General features: G+C 38.8%; 1 protein-coding gene across 1 annotated transcript; it reads left to right on the top strand.

Annotated features, from left to right (window-relative positions):
• Positions 1 to 2,660: 2,660 nt before the first annotated feature.
• Positions 2,661 to 16,570, top strand: prkar1ab (protein kinase, cAMP-dependent, regulatory, type I, alpha (tissue specific extinguisher 1) b). Its single transcript, XM_030163653.1, has 11 exons — positions 2,661 to 2,804; positions 4,439 to 4,654; positions 6,055 to 6,225; positions 6,332 to 6,423; positions 6,515 to 6,576; positions 7,039 to 7,085; positions 9,844 to 10,002; positions 10,122 to 10,182; positions 10,382 to 10,503; positions 13,300 to 13,381; positions 14,101 to 16,570. The coding sequence occupies exons 2-11, from the start codon at positions 4,481 to 4,483 to the stop codon at positions 14,271 to 14,273; spliced, it is 1,143 nt and encodes a 380-aa protein (XP_030019513.1). The 5' UTR covers positions 2,661 to 2,804; positions 4,439 to 4,480; the 3' UTR covers positions 14,274 to 16,570.
• Positions 16,571 to 18,773: the final 2,203 nt, after the last annotated feature.

Raw genomic sequence — 18,773 nt, 5'->3', positions numbered from 1 at the left:
GCGGTAAGACAATAAGCTCCGCCTTTAACTGTTTCTATTCGCCAAGCTTTTTTAAGCCTCTGGTTAATTCGGTATTACAGCTGTCCATCAAATAAGAACCGCCCATTTAGAAGAAAGCGTACTGATTGGCCAATGATACTTTCAGTCTTTTCACGAGGAATTGTTTTGATGATTTCATTGGATAAAACCCGTGAACCTTCTTTATTGTCTGTTCGTTAAACTAAGAACCGTTTAAAAAACGAATTTGGATTCAGTGCGATTATTGGATTGGTTTTCTGAAAATGGATTTGATGTTTTATGTTTTATATTATCTTTGATTTTCTGTAGGAAAAAATGCATGGACATTGGACTTGCTTTCATTCTAAATGTTATTTTTTTGGTCAAGTTTTAGGTCCACAAATGGTCTGAAATTCCACCAGATATCTAAAATATATTATTATTATTATTATTATTATTATTATTATTATTATTATTATTATTATTGTTGTTGTTGTTGTTGTTGTTGTTGTGATGCTGTGTCTTAAAATTTTTTGGAGTTCAAGTTATCCGAAGAAAGAAAAATAAGTCTTTTTTGTTCTGTTTTGAAGAATTGTACTGTATATTTCCCTGCACTGAAGGTACAGTGGTAGTGATGCAGGAAGCAAACCTTTCGGAAGCACTGAACCAGAGACAACCACACTGAACAGCATGTGATACAGTCACAAGACTGATATCTACTGGGTACATATGTATTGCATTTGAGGGAAATAACTGCAATACAAATCTTCATGACAGTTAAATAAAATGCAGTATTATGTGACACTGTTTTATCTTTGATCATGTGTTCAATAAAGGTTATGTGTTGCAGCCTGTGCCAGTGTGATCTACTGAAATGAGTTTAAACAGTGAAAGGAGATTACTGAAGTATATAAAGTAATATAAAGTGTCAGTAAGTGCTGTTAAGCTGTAAATCAAACAATCTTTACCTGTCAGTTGAACTCTAAATAAAATTAAACAACACAAATTACTGCGATTAGCATTTATAGAGTATAATGTTGGTTAGTGTGTTTCTGGATTTTGTCATGTGAAGCTGGGTGTGTCATAAAATCACACCACACCTTCCAGTGCTGCTGGGGCCATCAGATGGGTGCAGTGTATGGGGCGCCACTTTGCTGCTTTTTATCAGCTCAACTCAGTCTCTGCAGAAGCCTGTTGCATCTCAGGGTCCTTGGCAAGAAGAGTCTCTGTTGAGCATTCTTGATGATGCAGGTGGTGTTTAGGCTTCAAGTCAGGTCTTCAGTGATGCACACTCCCAGAAACTTCAAACCTGTGACCCTCTTCACCTCTTGGTGTTGATGCACAGACCGTTGTGGTTGGGTTAGAATAACTGAGAAAAGGTCAGAGGTTAAATAACCCATTTTGCTGACAGGGCTTCATCATCTAAATCAGTTTGCCAGTCATTCATGTCATTCATTCATTCATTCATTCATTTAATCATTCAGGTATCAGATAATATTTAGATTAGTTATAAAGTCAACAGGTAACATGTTTAAGAGATGAGGCCTCAAAACAGGGCATGCAGGAAGAAGTGAAAGTTATCATGATTACTGTGTCTGTCTGTTATAATGCCTGTCCAGATTCTGAATACCTCTAATGTAGGTTTTGAAGTCACTGTGACAAAATATTTAAAGATCAATCTTAAGAGTTTCATCAGCTGTCTAATGAGTTGAGTCGATGTCCTGTCTGTCCCCTTAAAGCTGATCATGCGGTTTGACTTATAGATTTATTGACTGCAACAACAGATGTGGTGGAAGTAAGTGACGAGAGGAGCCATGGACGAGAACCTCTTGTATTGTCTGCCTGTTTAAGGACACATGAACAACCTTACTATTATTCTATTAATGCATTTAGGTTAAATACATTTTGGACTGGCTGCAGAAAATGATATGTTATGTAGGGACTGAGCTTCATTTACAAGAGACAGTTAGATATAACTATTGTTTTGTACTTTATTTTCTCTTTGTTCTATTTATGCTGCAACCAATACTTACACATCGTGGAAGTAATAAAGTATCTGATTCTGATTTCAAGTTTTACATTCACAGATGCAAATGATCTGAAAGGAAACTCAGTATCCAAAATATTAATCCACTTTGAAAGACTACAATAATTAATAATGATTAATTTACATTATAGTGTTCTTGTTTAGTTCTATGTAATATGTATAACTGTGATTTTTTTAATTTATTCTTTAGTTTATTATTGTTTTATATTCATCATGCTGCTTCAACAGATCATTTATCTGTTTAATAATGATAATGTATGCCTGTTTTGTTTAAATAGAGGGAAAATCCTGTATTTCGAAGCTGTTTTGAGGTATTGTGCAGTCTGTTTTCATGTTTGTGTACAGATGTACTTTACATTTAGATTTTCCATATAAATTCTTAATCGTGTTATAAAGTAGTGCTTCAAACTAATGCGCTGCTTTACAACAATATTTGTCTGTGAATAAGGATGGGAGGACGGTTTATCTCAAAAAAGACACATTGTTAATCAGATATCACTGGATTTTTGAAAACTATTTCCTTGACGTCACGGTTTCCGCGCGGCTCCTTTAAGGTTGCCAGGGGTTACGGGTTCACATGTCAGAACGAAGAGAATTGACGTCAGTGACGGCTGTTGATTGGTTCTCAGCCGTATCCGGTGGGGCAGCGGTCCAAGGCTCGGGAAAAAAATCGAAGCGAGGAGGATCTGGTAACGGTACGCTTTGACAATTATCCATCCCGAGTCACTATCGAGGGGCTCGGCAGGAATTTTCACTTCTTGTGAGTATTTGCAGATTATCAGTCGTTGGAACAAATATTCTGTGGATACGTGAAATTATTTCCTCCGTCTACCGTTTGTTTATGATAGAACTCAAGATGGCGTCATTCGCGAAGCGCTTTGCCTTTGCACGGAGCTAGCTAGCTAGGCATCAAACTACACATACGTTTGAATGCATCGCAGTCCAGAGGTGGTTAAACAAACCCAGAACACCTGCAGTCATTTACACATGTTTCTAATGTGTAGTTAAGACTGATTGATGTAAGGAAGGTGGGTTTTCTGAATTTACTTTGCTCGGTGTAAGTTACTTGGCTGCAGCCGTCACCCTCATCATCATGAAGCCTTCCTGACCTACACCGTGTTAAAGACAGTGCATTAGCTTTGTAAATTCTGTAAAATAAAACGCGTTTGTTCTGTTATATAGATAATTTAACGTGTTATTATTATCAGGCTTCACTCATACTTTACTGTCACTTGTTTTGCAAGGTCATTTGTGCTTCAATTTGTTTTATGTCGTTTAGGTTCCAGCACTCTTTTTAGTCGACAGGAGAAATGATAGTTTCAGTATAAATAATAATAAATATTTGCAGTATATTTTCACTGCATTTGATAATTCTTGCATAATTAGACTTACTGTTTATATATAGCAGGAGAGCTTTATATAAACAGAGAGATTAGGGCTTGTCTGGTGTCTTAGCTGTTGGACACCCTCTTTAGTTTTAGGTGCAAATTAGTTATTTTTACATTATGTTTACTTTAAATCAGACATACCAAGATTTCACTCTCAGTATAGTTAGTTGCATAAAGCCAGAGCCAGCCTCATCTTTGATAACAAGGCTAGTAATCCTCTCTGGGCCTTGTCCGATTAGAAATTATATGAATCCAATTATAGTGATGCACATGCACGATATACGTGTAGGCACATGATGGATTTGTCCGTCCTAAAGAACTTGTCCCCTTATTTGCACATTTAAAATGTACATGTTGGTTACAACAAAGCTTTACAGGCCTTCCTGTTTTTAGACTGCATGGCTAAATCAAGCTCAGAGCTATCTGAGGGAGTTTATATCACAGGCTCATCAGATGATCTGAGATCTGTCAGGCTGTTTTTCTCAGAAGCAGTATTGTGGCCTGAAATTTTGAAACCTCAAGCAAGTGCACTGTCTTGTATGGTTGTTCAGTCTCACAGCAGATTGATTCACTGGCAGTCTTGGCCCATTCATCTAAAATTAGATCTTGATCCTGTATGATACTGTTTCAGCCACAGCTACTTACCATCTCTGACAGAAGGCTTCATTTAGGCATGTGAAAAACTTACACTGTTTTCAGTAACTGTATACAAGAAAGATGATGTTCCTGTCCTAGTTTGTTGTTTGTAGTCAAAATGTGTGATCATATCATATGACCAGTTTTCACTCCTGACGTTTAGGAGTCTCTAGTGGTGAAACAACACCCGATCTCTCTGTGTCTTCTCACTGTGGCTCTATTTTCTGCACATTCTTACGTTTTATGTATGCCTGTGTGTCATACAGACACACATCCTTTGAATTGCTGTCTGGCCGACATTATTAATCCCTGTTGTACTGTGATTATCTGAAATCAAGCTCCTTTTTTCCTCTCACTGTACACTCTCCAGCTCAAAGGTTAGAGGTCGCAGATCAGGGTTGTGGTTGTCATCATGGCATCTGGAAGTACTAGCAGTGAGGAGGAGCGGAGCCTGAGGGAATGTGAGCAGTACGTGCAGAAACACAACATTCAGCAGCTGTTGAAGGACTGCATTGTCCAGCTATGCACCTCCAGGCCAGACAGGCCCATGGCCTTCCTCAGGGAGTACTTCGAGAGGCTGGAGAAGGTATATTTGCCTAATTGAGCATTTGATATTTGGTTGCCTTTATATCACTCATCACTGAACAGTGAAGCCACTGTACAATTATGTACACTTACACTGTGGAACTAGCTTGTGTTGGCTTTTGTAGGAATGTTGGATTTTGTTTTATTTCTTAATGGAGAGTAAAAGAGGTTACCAGTTGCCAGATTCACAAAAGAGTTGAAGTTACTGACAAACCATTTTACGACACTCTGTTCTCTTCATTTTATTGTGTAAATATATTTTGGAAGACTGGGCATTATTTCAATTACTTTAAGTCAGGGGTCACCAACCGTAGTCCTCAAGAGCTACTATCCTGCATGTTGTAGATGTTTCCCTCTTCCAGCACACCTGACGGGTTGTTATCAGGCTTCTGCAGAGCTGATGATATGCTTATCATTTGAATCAGGTGTGTTGGAAGAGGGATACATCTAAAACATGCAGGATAGTAGCTCTCGAGGACCAGGGTTGGTGACCCCTGCTTTGAGTGTTTTTGACAAATGAACATTTTCATCATTTTTTTTTTTCTGTGTGCATGGACTCAAGACAAAATATGATGATGAAAGTATACCCTGTATATGCAGTATCAATAAACAATTACAAAAAAGCAGCACTTGTGAGGTATAAGAAACAATAAAAGGAGAAACATGTTCATAATCAGTTAACTATAACAAACTAGGTTGCATTTTAAATTTTTGAAGTGAAAGACTAATCTCAGTTTTGTGAATTAGGCATTTTCACCATTTTCAGAAAGCAAAAATGTGATTAATGGAATTACCATAATTCAATACAGTGCCCAACATTTTGTTGACATAATTGATGAGAACATAATTTTTTTTGGAAGAAACCTAGTTTGGCTAATAATAAAGGTGTGTTTTCAAGGAATAAAACAAGGTACCTAATATATTTATGATATGTTTATTTACAGTAGTGAGTAAAATAAAGTATTATTTCATATTTTCAGCTTTTTTATGTTTATTTCTATGATGTACACTGTAGAGTAACCTTTGGATACCTTTGGGATAACGCCAACGTATGATCTGTACTTAAAATTAAAGCTCAGAGAAACTTAGCTGAAAATATGTTTACATATATTTTTGTAGTTGTACACTCTATCAAAGGGACTGTGTATTGATGAAACACTGGATGATTCTATGGAGTTACTTCTGACATTAGTTTGTAGTGTTGCTTTTGTTTGATCTAATAGTGTGTAAGCTTCCTCTACAATCTTTACTTTATTCCACAATGTAAAGCAGTTTGCAAATGTGAAAAAGTGCCTTTTATTGGTAACCTTTGGCTTGTACTTGAGTCAACTGGACAAGTCTGAAATCATACTGGCTGCCAGTTCTGCTTTCCATTATTGACATTAACCCTGTCATTTCCAGGAGGAGGCCAAGCAGATCCAGAACCAGCAGAAGGCCAGCAGTTCCCGCTCTGACTCACGTGATGAGGAGGTGTCTCCACCCATGAACCCCGTGGTGAAGGGTCGCCGGCGGAGAGGAGCATTCAGCGCAGAGGTTTACACAGAGGAGGATGCCGCCTCTTACGTCAGAAAGGTAAACACACACACAGCTGTGAAGACTGCAACACTTTATGCTGTGTTTTGACAAAGTACCTAATACTGACGTTCCAACTCCTGACATTTGTGTGTGGTTTTCCAAGGTCATTCCTAAAGACTACAAGACAATGGCAGCCCTGGCCAAAGCTATTGAAAAGAATGTGCTCTTCTCACACCTGGATGACAATGAAAGGAGGTAGATGGATTAGACAGGATTCTTTTTTTTTCAAGGTTTGTTTGTAAATTCCTAGATAAATGTGTAACTTGTTTTCTTTCTTTTCTTACAGTGACATATTTGATGCAATGTTTCCAGTCACCTACATTGCTGGGGAAACGGTTATTCTGCAGGGTAGGATGTTTTAAAAATTTTTTTCTTTATTGATTTATGTTTTTAAAGGGATGGCCATTTGTGAAATTCTGAAACAACATTATTATTATTTTTAGAATAATATTTTGCAGATAACGGACTCAATGTTATTTTCTGTTTATTTTGTTTTTATTTTATTTCCCCCCTTTGTGCCAGGGAAGCAAAGAAATACTGATTATCATCAAAATATTGTTTCGAAGTCCTCAGGTCTTCATGTCACTGTCTTTGAACACATTTAATCATACAAATTTATGAAACAACCTGTCATATAAATGTTGGACACGGCCATCTGTAATGTATCATCCTGTGTTCTGCTTTTATTGGCCAGTACCCACATTTGTCCAGTATATTTGTACATCTCCATTTCTTTTTTCATTGCTGAGTTAAACATCTGTTTCTCATTTTGTGACTGTGATAGTAACAATGTGTTTTGTTTGCATCCAGGTGACGAGGGAGATAATTTCTATGTAATCGACCAAGGAGAGATGGATGTGAGTATTTAATGCACATTCTTCTAATCATGGTCTGCATGGATGAAAATATGATTTTACTGTTATAATTTATGTACAGTGGGTACGGAAAGTATTCAGACCCCCTTAAATTTTTCAGTCTTTGTTATATTGTAGCCTATTGCTAAAATAACTTCATTAATTTTTTTCATCATTAATATACACACAGCACCCCATTTTAACAGAAAAAATATAATTGTAGACATTTTTGTGGATTTATTAAAAAAAAAAAAAACCCTGAAATGACACACAGTTACAAGTGTTCTGACCCTTTGCTGGGACACTCGTATATTTAACTCTGGTGCAGTCCATTTCTTCTGATCATCCCTGAGATGGTTCTACATCTTCACTGGAGTCCACTTGTGTTTAATTTAATTGATTGGACTTGATTAGGAAAGGCACACACCTGTCTATTTAAGACCTTACAGCTCACAGTGCATGTTAGAGCAAATGAGACTCATGAGGTCAAAGGAACTGCCCCAAGTGCTCAGAGACAGAATTGTGGACAGGCATAGATCTGGTCGAGGTTACAAAAGAATTTCTGCTGCACTTAAGGCTCCTAAGAGCACAGTGGCCTCCATAATCCTTAAATGGAAGATGTTTGGGACGACCAGAACCCTTCCTAGTGCTGGCTGTCTGGCCAAACTGAGCAATCAGGGGTGAAGAGCCTTGGTGAGAAAAGTAAAGAAGAACCCAAAGATCACTGGCTGAACTCCAGAGATGCAGTGGGAAGATGGGAGGAAGTCAACCATCACTGCAGACCTCCACCAGTCGGGGCTTTATGGCAGAGTGGCCTGATGGAAGCCTCTCCTCAGTGCAAGACACATGAAAGCCTGCATAGAGTTGGGCAAAAAAAACACATGAAGGACTCCCAGACTGTGAGAAATAAGATTCTCTGGTCTGATGAGACAAAGATTGAACTTTTCGGCCTTAATTCTAAGCAGTATGTTTGGAGAAAACCAGGCATCACCTGCCCAATCCAATCCCAACTGTGAAGCATGGTGGTGGTAGCGTCATGCTGTGGGGGAGTTTTTCAGCTGCAGGGACAGGATGACTGGTTGCAATTGAGAGAAAGATGAATGGGGCCAAGTACAGAGATATTCTGTACCAAAACCTTTTCCAGAGTGCTCTGGACCTTAGACTGGGCCGAAGGTTCACTTCCAACAAGACGATAACCCTAAGCATACAGCTAAAATAATGGAGTGGCTTCAAAACAACTCTGTGACTGTTCTTGAATGGCCCAGCCAGAGCCTGACTTCAACCCAATGGAGCATCTCTGGAGAGGCCTGAAAATGGCTGTTCACCATCCAACCTGACAGAACTGGAAAGGATCTGCAGGAGGAATGGCAGAGGATCTCCAAATCCAGGTGTGAAAAACTTGTGGCATCATTCCCAAGAAGACTCATGACTGTATTAGCTCAAAAGGTTGCTTCTGCTCAATACTGAGCAAAGGGTCTGAATACTTATGGCCATATGATATTTCAGTTTTTCTTTTTTAATAAATCTGCAAAAATGTCTACAATTGTTTTTTTCTGTTAAAATCAGGTGCTGTGTGTACATTGAGGAAAGCAAATGAACTTAAATGATTTTAGCAAATGGCTACAATACAACAGTGAACACTTTAACTCTTTAAGTGCCAGACAGTTAAGGGGCTAATAAGCCTTAAAAGTGCCACAGAATTTGGCCGTTTTTCAGTATTTCGCGTCGTTCTTATAATATTTGAAGAATCCTGCAGGAAACCGCTCGGTAACATCCGACTGATTGCTAATTAGATTCAAAACGCACCGGACGCAGCCGATTCATTATTGATCGTAATTTGCATAATTCATAATAATAATAATAATAATAATCTTTATTTATGTAGCACTTTTCATACATTAAAAAACTGTAGCACAAAGTGCTTTACATATCAGTTTAAAAATCAGTACCGCCCCCCACCCACACCCACCCACTCACCCGCGCACACGCACACACACACACACCCGCACCCACACACACACACACACACACACACACACACACACACACACATATACATGCAAACCCACAAGCTCACACATACTTAAGAAGACTGACTGAGCACGGGTAGACCAGAACAAAAATGTACAAGTAAAAGTAAAACATCAATTTAGGAGGCGCTGCCTCAGGGAGCCATCCGCACCAGGAGGCAGCCGCCAACCCCGGCGACCAGGCACCAGCAACACAGCCCCGCATGCCAACTAGTGGGAGAGGGCCAACTGGGACCCCCACCCACCAGAAAGGAGCGGACCCCAGTGAGAGAAGGCGCCGCCACAGCCCCCGGAGTCCACAGCCGCCCCCCGGCATGGAGGGCTCCCTCTGATGAAACACCGGAGAATAAGAAACATTAAAAAGATATAAAAATATTATTCGGTTGCGTGACCTCAAATTCCCGTCTGCTTGGTCTCAAAAGGGGGACACAGAAAGAACGTCATCGAAATGTGAGAAAGAAATGGGGGTGGATGGTTTGTTTGTACACAAATGTGGCGTGTTCTCCAAAGCCGATCTGATCGGCCCGTGGCACTTTACAGGTTGTTTTCGTAAAGCCGATTTAATCGGCCCATGGCACTGAAAGTGTTAAGGGGGTCTGAATACTTTCTGTACCCAGTGTACATGTTGACTTTACACTTCCTCATTGAAACTGGTGATCTCTACACATCTAAGTGATAATCAGGTTTTATCTGTAGGTTTTTTTTCATATATTTTGCACTTTCTCTAACAGGTGGATGTAAACAATGAATGGGTGACCAGTATTGGAGAGGGCGGAAGCTTTGGAGAGCTGGCCCTGATCTACGGTACCCCGAGGGCTGCCACCGTTAGAGCCAAGACCAATGTGAAGCTGTGGGGCATCGACAGAGACAGCTACAGGAGAATACTTATGGTCAGGACATGTTATATGTGTGTTTGTAGCTCAGATATCAGATGTTTTTGATAAATTAATTTCTGTAGTTGTTTGTTTTTTGTGTTTCTTTAATTACAATAATACTAATTTGTCTTTAGGGAAGCACTTTGAGAAAGAGGAAGATGTACGAGGAATTCCTCAGGAAAGTGTCCATTTTAGGTGAGAAATAATAACTGTCTTGTTATTCACGTCATCCTGAATCTAAAATAGAAGTACATCAGTGGAGTTTGATACTGAGATTAAAATAACTCAAAAGAGCCTCTAAAAATACCTCAAACAAATGACGGAAAGAAACAGCAATAGTTCCAACCATCCAAAAAAGAATATATGTCTAACCTCTCCTGTCCCCCTCCCTCAGAGTCTCTTGACAAATGGGAGCGTCTGACAGTCGCTGATGCCTTGGAGCCCGTCCAGTTTGAGGATGGACAGAAGATTGTTGTGCAGGGAGAACCTGGAGATGAGTTCTTCATCATCTTAGAGGTAGACACTCGACCCTTTCACCTTTGACACCAACAATCATCAGTTGATTATATAGCTTTTACCTAAGTTTTGGCGTCTGTCTGGTTGAATTTCTGCATTTGTTGGATTTACAGCTATTGAAACACACTGTGTGAGCCGTACAACTGCGCCCTCTAGTAGTAGTTATATGAAAATGCTGTTTTACCTTTTAGTGTTAATAGTAGTTTTTTGCAAATTCCACTCAAAATGATTCAGCTATTATTGCAAACTGGGTTTACTAGCAAAACTTACAAACTTCTCTCAGTTTGCAGTTAACAAATCAAGAAAGAACAATTTAAACACCTCAACACAACTATTAGCACTAATGGTTTATTCTAATTCATTACGAAATTACACTTTTCACGTCATCACTTACATTGTTAGAAAAAGCCTTCAACAAGGCGTCTAGTTGTGACTTCATGACATTTCAGAAAGTTTTGAAGCCTTGCATGGTCAGGATTGCAGATCAGCATAATTGGGAATGAATGTAAACAGTAAACGTATCCCACACAAATGGACATATTTATGTAACTGACACATTGTTACAGCCTTACGTTTGGTGACTAGTGCCGTCTCAAAATTCTTCAACCCTGTCATGACGAGTATCTTCATTCTTTAGTAGAACATCCTTCTACAAATATGATCCAGACACCAGTTTCTGATGGCGTCCCTGAGGAATGTTATCCTATTTCTCATGGGCAATGGCCTCTAGTTCACTAACATCCCTGGCTTTGTGGGCTGTGACCGCTGTCTTCAAATCCCACCAGAGATTTTCTTCCATGATTTCCTCTGAAACCAAGCTTTACTGGACTTGAGCCCATAAAGACCCTAACATCCACCTCCAACCGAAACATCTACTGACCTAAAATGTTTAATAGCTGTTGATCCACTAATCCTATCAATACATGTAAATAATTGGAGTAAAATACAGTTCATCATCTTTTCAGGGTCATCAGATATGACCCATTTGGACGTTCAGAGGCTCCATAGTGAACGTGGAAACACTGTCATCTTCTACAACATTGATTTACTTGTAAAATCCATGGAGTTTGATAAATGACAGTGGATGGACACACTTGGTTTATGTTCAGTTAAAGATAGCTTTGCTGAAAAAGTGTTTCTTCAGTTTTCTCTGTTTTGATATAACCTTTGAATTTACTCAAGAACATGTACATGATCTGTGAATTAAATATAGGAAAATATGTGGTCCAATGTGAATTAAACAGCAGTGAAAAAATAAGATTATATGTATTAATGTTGTTTTGGCCCCAACCTCTTATTTATGGGGAAGTGAAAGCCCAAACCCAGCCTTAATCCATCACTGTTGAAAGCTCAGCTCATACTTCCTAATGCAAAAGCAAAATTGCATTGTATTTTCGCAATACCCAAACGAGTAGTTTCCATTTAACATTCAATGACAAGGCAGTTTGGGTGCTATAATGTTCTAAATTTTCTTGGGGGAGGGCCCCCCGAACCCCCCTTTACATGGTGTGTGTTCAGTGTGAGTTGGATGGTTGAGGGGTCACGAGACCTTATTGCTCAGGCGCCTATGATTTCTTAATTTGCTCCTATGCAGACCTGCGAATTGCAGGATGTAGGGACACCAATGACCTATTCCTCATGACCTGACCTGAAGAAAAATTTTCAGGCTTGAGATTTTTATTTTTTTTTGCATTCACCCCTGATAATACTATAATAAATGGTGATAAATCACTTAAGAAAGGTTAAATGGAGAGAAAAATTCATTTGGGAGCTGCCACAAAAGTAGCACTGGGTCTTCATGGGTTAAGTTTGGAATCATTGTCCAGTGATGCCCAGGCTTCACCTTCTACACAGAGACATGATGTTTCATTTCCTGACACTTGATTGAATCCATTCACTGTAGGTTACACGTTCTTCCTCCTCCAGACGTAGTGCTGATCCATAGGCGGGAGAAGGTCTGTTTTTTGTCATCATCTCCGCACAACAGAAGCCCCAAACTTCTATAGTTTATTTTGATGGTTCTTATGGTCTTTCATGGTGCTTATTGGACCCACCTTTTCTTGTTCTTTTGGGTCAGTGGTGTTTGTATGTCATCTCTGAAACCTCGGTGCTGTCACCAGGTTTTGCTGCAGGTGTTAAACAGTCACTGGTTTCTGACCACCTGCTGACTCGGTAATCTGGTGCTCTTGATAGCTTCCCCTTCCTGTCACATCTACAGGGGTTGGACAAAATAATGGAAACACCTTCTATGATGCCAAAATGTTAGGTGTTTCCATTATTTTGTCCAACCCCTGTATGTCGTGTTGCCAGTGTTCCTTTAGCACTGAACTTGCAAACTATGTTTCCAGTCATCCCTCTAGGATCATTTATTGATCTCATCATCTCTTAACTCTCTAACATGAGATCAAATGTCACCATCAACGATCCCTGAGCCAGTCCATGTATTTGTTTGAGACTGCAGTTGGTATTAAAGTGGCATTTTGGGTTAAATTTGGGAGAAACTGGTTATAATATGATTCTGTTTTCTCTTTTTGAATTGTTCTTGTGTGATTTGTTTATTGCAAACAGCTGTTGGTTTTGAAATTTCACCTATAAACCCATTTTGCAATAATAATTAGTGCAACTGTACAGATTTGTGCAATGATTGTTTTTAATCTGAACAGTTTTTTTTTTTTTTTTTTTTAAATCACCCTTTTCAATATCAACCAATAGTCATCAGCTTCTCCTTTGTACCACCACTGGTACCGATGGATAAGATGAAGCTGACTGAATCTTATCCGTGTCTGTGTTTTCCAGGGTTCAGCAGCTGTGTTGCAGCGTCGCTCAGAGAACGAGGAGTTTGTGGAAGTGGGCAGATTAGCACCATCCGACTATTTTGGTGAGAACTGAAGCTTTAATAATTATTATAATACATTTTAGTTTGAAGTGCCTTTCTGGAAACCCAAGGACACTGTACAGCAAAGGATAAAAGACAATAAATAAAATACAAAGGCAAAACAAGTGCAAGAAATGTAGTATGGGTTAAGATGTAAGGAAATTATTTTGGTATTTTAGGTCTTTTTGGTTTTCTGTGTTTTTCCACTTTGGTTAAATCGCCGATACTATAGTTGACTGTAGTTAAAATCCTAGTTAAAAAGGCACATAAAATAAGGAACTGAGATATTTTAGGGAATGACTTTTCCTTATAAGAACATCATTACTGACTTCTACGCATCATTTTTAGCTGAACATTTATGTCACAGACCTTCTGGAGAATTAGTCTTTGTCATATTTTTGAGTTTTTGTGTAAATTCACGAAACTAAAGAGCAAAACCTGTCATGTTTCGACATTGAAGCAACACAGTTTAGGTTTATGGAGGACACAGGGGCTGGAATTCTTTTTTTGTTGTTGTTCTTGGTGTTATTTGGCAAAAGGTAATTTTGATCTATATTATTCCAATCCCTAGTAAGTGACTCTGCTTTTTAGTTTTTCTGAATATTGTAAACATACTTCTATTTATAATCTTTGAAAACTCACAGAAACAATCTGTAAAAACGTGTGGACGATGTGGTCATGTGACTAATGATTTTACCTCTATCTGTGTGTGTTTTGTCCAGGTGAGATTGCTCTGCTGATGAACCGTCCCCGCGCTGCCACCGTGGTCGCCCGCGGCCCCCTGAAGTGCGTGAAGCTCGACCGGCCCCGCTTCGAGCGCGTCCTGGGCCCCTGTTCAGACATTCTCAAACGGAACATCCAACAGTACAACAGCTTCGTGTCGCTGTCTGTCTGAGGGGGGCGCCCTCCTCCACTCCGCCCCCCTCCTCTACCCCCTCTCCCTCTTTTCTCCTTTTAGACCCAGGGTCCACAATGCAATTTGCTTTTCTTTGTCACTTTCTTCTTCCTTCTGATTGCTTCCCTTTCCCCCCCTTTTTTTTCATTTTACACACGTACAGTTTTTATTTTTTCGTTCCAGCCGTCACGCAGAGGCGACTTTTAGCCATTCACCAGCGCTTGTACCAGCTGCTGTACGCTACCTTGTAGGCACAGTTACATTTCCTGTTACCTATGTTATTATATGTATTTGCTGGTTACGCTTCTTTTTAGACTCAACCTTAAACATAAAACAGGACTGAGAGGGGATCTGAAAACGACGAGACAGGACAATCAAACTTATACGGCGCTCTCGGTCAATTTGTTACAGTTTTACAGTTGAGTGAGGAGAGGACTGCTTCTTTCATGTTCCCTTTTGACATCAGTTCACCTGGTTCAGTGTAGGACCTAAAACTGTAAAAAGCAGGAAGATCGCATCAAATCACATCAATGTTCAGCTACAATTCAGCGACATTGTGCTCAATTTGTTGTTTTTGTTGGTATGATTCGACAATGATGAACTTTTTTGCTTAGTTTAAGAGAGCTTGTACAACTTTTTTTTTTTTTCTTTCTTTTTTTTTCTATTGTGCAGCTACCAGGCTAGTGCCAAATGTTGATTATTGTCACAACGCAAAGATGCATAGCTGTGGAAAATGCAGTTTCGGAGCTCCACACAGGAAGTAGTCATTTCCCCCGTTGTCCCCTTAATCAGTAGAAGACCATACAAGAACAGCCTTGACTACTCTGAGGAAAAAAAAAAATTAAAAAAGCAAAGAAAAAAGTATTAAGTGTATTTCAGTATTCAATTTTTTTTAGTATATACCAAATAACTTGGTCACTCTTCTGCTATGGTTTGTAATTAAAATGTTATCATAGTATAGTTAAACTAATCATAGTTATATAATTATCATTGACTAAATGATAAACTTATGGTTTGGAGTGATGGTGAATCTTAAAAAACAAAAACAAAAAAAAAAAAAGTTTAACTGTCTTTTGTAAACACTTATTTTTCCATGAATTCTATTTTAGGTGTCCAGTGCCACAAAGTAAATAAATGCTTCTTCTTGTCAACTGACAAAACAGTATGTAATTGTATTGTGTGAAACATCATGGGTTTAAACTTTTACAATGTAGATCAAACGGGGAATTCCAGGTTTATTGAAGTGAAGTCTTGAGACGTTAACGGTGAACGGATTTCAGGACGACTGAAGTATTTATGTATCGATGCGTCGCGGGTTGGTGCCGACGGGCCGAGTGAACAGATATTTATTTAAAACTAGTGTCATTGCTTATGCCTGTTGAAAAGGTGGCTGTCTTTTCATCGGAGTAGCTTGTGATCTGTTCTCTATGCTTACTTGGCATGATGTTTTTAGACATCCAGTGATCCGGTTTGAACGGAGAGCGTGTAGTAGAAAAACGTGCCCTGCGGCTGCGTGCGAGGAGCAGGGCCTTTGTCAAATAATTTGGTTTGTTACTCCCTTAGCTTAACTGCTTCATGACTATTTAGGTGGCATCAAATGTTTTGGTTTTTCTGTTTGTTTTTGTTTTAAGCTCTTTACCAAATCACACTTCTGGATATAAGGCTTAAACTCTTCATTCCTGACTCACAGTCTGTTACCAGAACCAGTCGTTTTTTCTGTTTTCTTTGTGTCTATTTTAAGCACTTAGAGCTGACATGTATGTATTTCCAAAACTGTTTTGATTTCGGTGCCGATTGCAGAGTAGTCAGGTTAGTGACGATGAAGGCGCGTGTGTTTTTCTTTACAGTTACATGAATAGTTTTTCATCTATTCCACTTCACCCTCAGGTTGTGGATTCGGTTTGGGATTTGTGTCATAACTTTTGGAGTATGATGACACTTCCTGTTTCTCCTGATCTACGGGACTCCTTCAGAAGCGAGGGTTCAACTCTGCTTATTGTTTTCATGTAAATAGGAGCAGCATCGTCATCAGATTTAGTCACACAGCAGTCGTCCCGGTTTGCCTTAGCTTACCTAACCTGGGCTTACAGTAGTCGTCAGTCCACTCCTGCTATAGCCCGACCTTCAGTGAGGAGTTTGTTAAACCTGCGGCGCAAGCTACAGGCGATCAGCGGACCATTCTTTTTCTATTCCTCCCTGTATTCAGTTTGACCTCCTGTATGTGCAAAAATGTTTATCCTTTTGGTATAGATTGTTCCAGATGGCAGTTTAAGCAATAAAAAAGTAAAAATCATCAACCTTTGTCTCGGCGCCTGTTCTTTTTTTCATTCTCTCTATTGGAGTCCAGGTTGTGTGCTGTTATGTGAAAGCATGAAAATACGAATACACTATATCAGGTGTCAAACTCATTTTAGTTCAGGTTCCACATTCAGACCAATATGATGATATGAGTGGGCCATATAACTGAAAAAACAAATTATGAAAGTGCTTACATCTACAGAATTTCCTTAAAATGTGAATAACATGAACAACCTGAAATATCCTGACAGAAAGAAGTGCAGTTTTTACAATATTAGGCCTCAGTCTATAATTTACACACGTGCATTATAACGTACAGATCACAGTGGGTCTACAAATACACAAAACATTTAGTAACAGGCAGAAGACATTTCAGGTTCACATTTGTTCGCATTTTGTGTGGAAGGATCAGGGCCGGCACCTGGCATAGGCCATGTAGACCAGTAGTTTCCAGCCTTTTTTGGCTCGTGACCCCATTTTAACATCACACATTTCTGACGACCCCAGACATTCAAAATGGAGACTTTTTTTTTTTTTTTTGCTAAAATTATTTTGTTTTTGATCATGTAATAGTTTGCTATACTATGTTGCAAATAAATTTTTATTTTAGATGACATTTAGTCTATATAATGTATATTATTATGGACGGAAGCAGAAAAGCCAGGTGTAGATTACTGCACAAAGGGAGAATTTTATTTTCCTTGGTCAGGATATGTACAGTCAGTTCATCTTAAGGCTGACAAGGCTGACAATTAATACTGAACAAACAAGAACTCAAACTATAAATTATGAAAGAGCTGCAGCATCTGAAACCGACCACAATGAACATTTGACAGATAAACAGTACCACAGTGCTTCAGTTTCAGCTTCACAGTTTGTCATGTCTTTTATGGATTGAGATTGTCTCTCTCAACTCACAATATATATTTTATTAGTAATTTTTTTTTTTTTTTAGGAATTACCAGAAATTTCAGGTGACCCCATTTGAATTTCAGGTGACCCCACGTGGAGTCCCGACCCCAAGGTTGAAAAACACTGATTTAAACAGTAGCATATAGTGCTTCCAGAAGTCCATTTTTAAAGATCAAGAAGTGCTGTGGTGTAAAAGGGGTTGGACTGCAACATGACTCCAGTTTTAAAGGTTTAAACTGTTATAACCCTTTCATGCATGAATTATGAGAACCTTAGTCAATAATTTTTTCTTGAGTGATTTTATTCCTCTTTAAGCACGTGAAAAAAAAATGCAATTGAGGTTTTTTTTTAATGAACCTATTTTTCATGGAGTTACAAAAATGTCCACTCAGATCGACACCATACATTTAATTTTTGAAGCAAAGAAACATGTATTTAAACCCATCATCAGAAAGTGATATACTGTGTGAAAATATGAAATAAAAACATTTTTAATGCTGCTAATTTGATGTTTTCGCACATTTTATCATACTCTAACACTAGTTATTACTCACTTCATGGAGATAATATGCAAAAAAACAACATTTTGTTTAAGGAAACTGGTAATTACTGTCTAATAACAATTAGTAATTGATTTCCACTTGAACATGTTAGTGCAGATCAGGTTTATATAGAACAGTAAAGTTACAGTAATGGTATAAATGTTAGTGTATTATTATAGGATGATGCATAAGTGTCCACTGTGTTGGCTAATAAGGAACTAAACCAACAAAACCCATGAATATACAAGAGAACAGCTGGAGAAGAACTGTCCACTGGAGTGACCACTGTGCATGAAAGGGTTAAAATTCTTAATTTTCCACATGGGATACTTTTCTAAGTTTGATACATTGTGGAATTTTATTTGTAGAAAATGTACTTTTGTGCAGCTTGCATATATTTATCTATATTTTTAATTGCAGTTGTAAACTAGAAGCACTCGGAGAGCGCAGACCTCCGCCAAGGCTGATCAGTGGCCCCCCCCGTGGGCCCCCCCACCCCCGATCACCACCAAAATTTAATCATTTCTTCCTCATCCCATTTCCAACAAACCCTGAAAATTTCATCCAAATCTGTCCATAACTTTTTGAGTTATGTTGCACACTAACGATCAGTGGCCCCCCCTCGTGGGCCCCCCCACCCCCGATCACCACCAAAATTTAATCATTTCTTCCTCATCCCATTTCCAACAAACCCTGAAAATTTCATCCAAATCTGTCCATAACTTTTTGAGTTATGTTGCACACTAAC

Source organism: Sphaeramia orbicularis, chromosome 19 (genome assembly GCF_902148855.1).
Source record: "Sphaeramia orbicularis chromosome 19, fSphaOr1.1, whole genome shotgun sequence".
NCBI lineage: Eukaryota > Metazoa > Chordata > Actinopteri > Kurtiformes > Apogonidae > Sphaeramia > Sphaeramia orbicularis.
Note: the sequence above shows the minus strand (reverse complement) of the source record. Positions and strands in the feature narration are given on the sequence as shown.

Coding starts and splice junctions, on each gene's coding strand:
- prkar1ab (XM_030163653.1), top strand. CDS start 4,481: ATGGCATCTGGAAGTACTAGCAGTGAGGAGGAGCGGAGCCTGAGGGAA. Junction 6,226..6,331: donor CCGCCTCTTACGTCAGAAAG/GTAAACACACAC, acceptor TGGTTTTCCAAG/GTCATTCCTAAAGACTACAA. Junction 6,424..6,514: donor CTGGATGACAATGAAAGGAG/GTAGATGGATTA, acceptor CTTTTCTTACAG/TGACATATTTGATGCAATGT.